The 4,998-nt window shown below is 33.2% G+C and overlaps 1 protein-coding gene across 1 annotated transcript; it reads right to left on the reverse strand.

The window, feature by feature from the left end:
- Nucleotides 1–5: 5 nt before the first annotated feature.
- Nucleotides 6–4,990, reverse strand: LOC139823893 (kinetochore-associated protein 1-like; the record flags this gene model as incomplete). Its single annotated transcript, XM_071796370.1, is given in 15 exon segments — nt 6–107; nt 198–241; nt 244–499; nt 571–802; nt 897–1,088; nt 1,169–1,530; nt 1,605–1,975; nt 2,066–2,187; nt 2,249–2,358; nt 2,427–2,542; nt 2,676–2,879; nt 4,021–4,318; nt 4,407–4,648; nt 4,717–4,865; nt 4,943–4,990. Coding segments are annotated over 14 exon segments (2,781 nt in total), but the record flags the coding sequence as incomplete, so codon positions are not given.
- Between the last annotated feature and the right edge of the window lie 8 nt (nt 4,991–4,998).

Genomic DNA, 4,998 nt, shown 5'->3' on the forward strand with positions numbered 1-4,998 from the left:
AATAAGAAATTATATGTCCTTATATGTCCACTGTCCATGCACGTGTGAGAAGATAAATGGTTCAAATCCTCTACGAGTTCTTTGATTTGAGATTTTTTATTAATAGTCTAAAAAAATTAATATTACCTCTTCTCTCTATTTCTTTTTCTCTTGCATATAATATAAAAATTTAAAATACTTGATTATCTCTTAATTACCTCTAAAACGAACTTTTTTTCAGATTCATTTAAAAATGGTAAAGTGCAACAGCCAAGTGTGCCTGTTTACTTTGGAAACAATTTTTCACGATAGCGGTGAAGTCTAATTTATGTGCCACAGGACACGAATATAGCAGACAAATCGCCTCTATGCAATTATCAATTTTCTCCAGATTCGGATTTATGTCCATCTCGCCGAACGGTTCAGAGATAATCAATTGCCATCCCGTTTTGTAACCGTTACAATTCACAATGACACTTTTATTTCGTAATTGCAATAAAACTTTCTTTAAGTCGCTCACCTAAAAATACACGTTTAATAAGTTTTTGAGGTATAAGAGAATATCTCTGATGATTCACATAAAATCGATACCATTCGCAATTTCGTCATCTGACTCAAAGTATCGTCCCAGAGTAGGATATCGTTGATTTCAAACTCAGTACAAATCTGCGCTATAACGGAAAGAGCATAGGGCAAGTGACGCTGACTTTTCCATAATATCTGCACAAGCTCTCGTTTACAACATGTGTCAAACGTATCAACGCTGTAACATAATCCTAAAGATTCCAATTTGCTGGCGTACTGTAACGATTTCATATACTTTCTGAAATATTGAAGTGAGATCAACGTTTTAATATGCAAGATAAATTTATATTCTGGCGATAAAATAAACAATAATTTATTATAATTATTTATACCTAAAGGTACATATATCTTGCTTGATCAATTCCTCTAACGTTGTAGTATCAACGACAGTCTGCAATATTCGAAATACTCGATATCGTACGTTACAACTATATTCAGTCTCGCCATGACAATTGCCGAAACCTATGTTTATAAGAAATTGTGCAAACAAATCCATATCTCCATATTCCAGCATATAACATATCCTACAATTAAGTATATTTCACAATCAATTGTTGATTTAGAAATTGACGATATAAAAAAAATGGTGTACCAGCAATATTACCTAAGTAAATTATCTTCATAGTTGGTATTCTGATCAGACTCTTTCGTCGCTAGAAACGTCTCTGTAAAGCTTTGAGACAATTCGGTATACCTGGCATTAGATTGTAGCCATTCTTCCAATAAATCCATACGCAATTTTATCGTATTCAACGAGAACAGTTTACCCAGCTCGTTAACAGCAGCGTTAATATCGGGTCTGTAGTTGGTTGCAGTTCGATATCGTAATGGTATGCTTTCTTCGTTATACAATTCATACACCAGCTTGCACGGATTTTCGATTAGAGCAAAATACTCATCTTTCTCCAATCCGTACGTACGTAGAATATGCTCGGACGTAAATCTCAAATATTTGGATTTAATTTTCTGAAAGTAAACGCCATAGAAGTCAATATATTTTTTACAACACAGACACGTACTTTACACAGAGATTACCGTACTTCTAACATTCCTTCTTCGAATTTAGTGGAATTCTGTGCCGCCAGCTGAGCATACTCGTAACATTCTTTCGCGGCAGCAACGCGATCAGCACCCGGAGGTGTATGATTTACGACATAGTACAATGCTGCAGTACCATAATAGAATCCATCTGAATCTGTCATCCGTTGTATACATTTCTTGATATCTTTGAGCAACGTGGTATTTTTCGGATAAAGCGACCATGCAGTATCTTTCGATGCGGTAGAATTATTTCCCCATACTTGTGTCACTTCACCTTTAATAGCTAATGTACATATGAGATGTGCCTCCAAATTAAGTACGGGTGCGATGTCAAGCCACTTGCCGTATGTTCTTAAATTCAACTCAGGTGCTAGTAACGAGAATTAATAAAATGTGAAATTAAGTTAAGTAATCATCCCCCCAAGTGCTGGCCATAAATTTATTTCTGAAATATATTTACTAATGATTTTCCAAATATCGATTTTAAGCAAGAATGGAAGTCTCCATTGGGCTATCGGCGGCAACGTACTATGTCCAGGATTAAGCTGTATCCACTCATCGTGTTCCATTGGTGTAGGAAGCCTATCATGATTGATAGTATGATTATTAAATTCAAATTAATATATGCGAAATTATAATTTACCCGCTCCGAGTGTAATTTTGCAAGAAGCAAAGATAATTTCTCTTTTCCATATTTTTGTCTCCTATGAGATCCATTAGGATAATGAACACTTCATAGTGGTAAAATGTGATCTGGAAATTTAAATGTAAAATTCACATTATAAGAAATTATACTATCCAACATTTTATATATAGCTTACGTGTTCCCATAACGTAGAGATACATCGCTTCAACATGGATTTATCTTCCATTTGTGCAACAACTGCATTACATTTCTTCCTTAATTCATCGATTTCATCTTTACAGATAAGTAACTCTATAATATATTACTCGATTATTAAATTGGTATTCAATATCATACGAAAATGATCTACGTATAAAAATATGTAAATATCCAAATATTAAACTAATTGTCACAAAAATACATATTATTTCTTTATATCATTTACCTTTATTTGCGCTTGTTTTCGAAACGGTTATCGTTGGATTCCACGTTTTTAGTAATATTTGTAAATAATTCAAAAGGCAATCATTGAAATTAAATCCGAAGCTACAACAATAATCTTTTAATAAAAGAATCACGTTCTCTTTATTACTGTTTATGATCTGCTGTAAAATTTTTCTTTTGTTCGAAGCACTATTTGTTAAAACTTCTGTAAATGTATTAAAAATATATACATTAACACATATGTATAACAAGATTTGCGTTTAATATAAAAATAGACTCGATGATAATGCATGAGCGTACCTTTAAGGACGTTCTCCGGTGGCAGTTGTGCTCAACTCAGACGCACGGAGTAATGATATGGTTGACAACTACTTCCGTGCGCAAAAGTCTGAAACTCGTCTAGCCGCGCAGTTTTACTCGATCTGGCAAATTTTTGTTCCGTTTCCATTTCTCCAATACCAATCATAAATGAGTACGTCCTACTTGTCTATTGAGCATTCTAAAAGTAAATAATAATGGATCATAAAGAAAAAAGATTAAATAACTTGATTTAAATAACGTTGCCCATAAGATCTTGACGTTCTCTACTTAACCTATATGTCGCAGCGGTAGCAACGTTGTCAAGTCTCGCAGTGATCTCTCCCTCTCCCTGCCTCCGAGCAGACGAAAATTATGTCCGATAGTGTTCTTTAGACGACTATTTCTCAAAATAAATACCGCTTGCTATATCAAACTTTATTGTCATACGTTACTAATAATATGAGGCATCTTATACTATTTTTTCAAAAAATTCTAAGAAAACTGTACTTATTATTCATTAAAATGTCCGTGTCGAGAGAGCTCAACATAGGGATCCTGTGTTAAAAATCGGAACTTTGAAGCTGAATATCTCAAATTTTAGTACCGAAAGGGGCATTGAATAAAACGCCTACGTATAAACGTGTCGAGAGAGCTCAACATAGGGATCCTGTGTTAAAAATCGGAACTTTGAAGCTGAATATCTCAAATTTTAGTACCGAAAGGGGCATTGAATAAAACGCCTACGTATAAAACGCGTTTAATTAAACATATACTGAAAGTTTAAGAAAATTTCTAAGAAAACGATTTTGCCGGTGAACGTCCTTAAAAGTTATTGAATAACGTGACAGTCGTTGTGCCCAAATATGCAATAGCTTGTAACTCTCAAACGTTTGTATCAATGATCGATTTTGCCCCAAGCGCGAATATTCATATCCCAAAGTTGAGATTGTACAATGCCGAATATGGTCGGCCTGAAATCTACAAATATAAATCTTTATACATTATTTTCGAAAATTAATTATCGAAAAATAAATTTATTTTCTTACGATGTAGAAACGGTGGAAAGCCAACTGCACGCCTCTTGCTCTCTGATAACATAAAGAGAACCGATAGCCCTAATTGCAAATCGAATGATCGTCCGGTGCATAACTTTCTCAATAAATTCATCAAAAGCTGTGATAATATAAATTTCATTTCCGTTAATATCTCTTCGTTTCTTACAGACGTGCTAAGATACATGAAATAAAACGTTTTGAAAATTTGCAGTAAAGAATAATCGTTGTGTTGAGGTTGCATCTTTCTCATATTTTCCAGGAAACCAGTTAGCCATTGATCCATTTGGTCCTACATATAAACAAACTATACTTATCACAAACTATTTTTTACAAATGAGATTATATACATATATATGTATAAAACTTACAATACATACATCGTACTTTATGATTTCATTACTGTCGATTTGATTTGAATGATATAAGTGCAGAGACATTGCGCCTTTAAACAGAGACAACAATTTTTCATCCAAAGATATTGCTTGATCTTTATAAATTGTATACAATTTCCAATTAGATTGCGTTACAAGTCTCTGTTTTACATCAAAACAATCTTGGGTAGAAAAACTTGGGCATGCACTGATGCAAGTGTAAAGCATTAATGCAGATTGTAAATCACCTGAAATATTAGTTTGCGACATAATTATTACCATTTGAATCATCAATACAATTTGGATACGTATATACTGTCTTGACAAGTATTTAACATCGAAATAGTTAAGTTTTTGACAACTTTTACAACGTTTGTGTCTACAGCAGCATGTTGTAGTATTGATAGGCACATCTTATGTATATTTTTAAATTTTTCGGACACCATATTTAAATCTTTATCATCACTGTAAAAACACAGAAGAAATAAATAATATTATACATATGGAAAAAAATGTAAGACTAAAATACGTAAAGTACTTACTCAATAAGTTGTTCTAATTCGTTCAGTTTTTCATCTGCTCTAACATAGATAAAGTT

This window comes from Temnothorax longispinosus, unplaced genomic scaffold (genome assembly GCF_030848805.1).
Source record: "Temnothorax longispinosus isolate EJ_2023e unplaced genomic scaffold, Tlon_JGU_v1 HiC_scaffold_205, whole genome shotgun sequence".
NCBI classification, from domain to species: domain Eukaryota; kingdom Metazoa; phylum Arthropoda; class Insecta; order Hymenoptera; family Formicidae; genus Temnothorax; species Temnothorax longispinosus.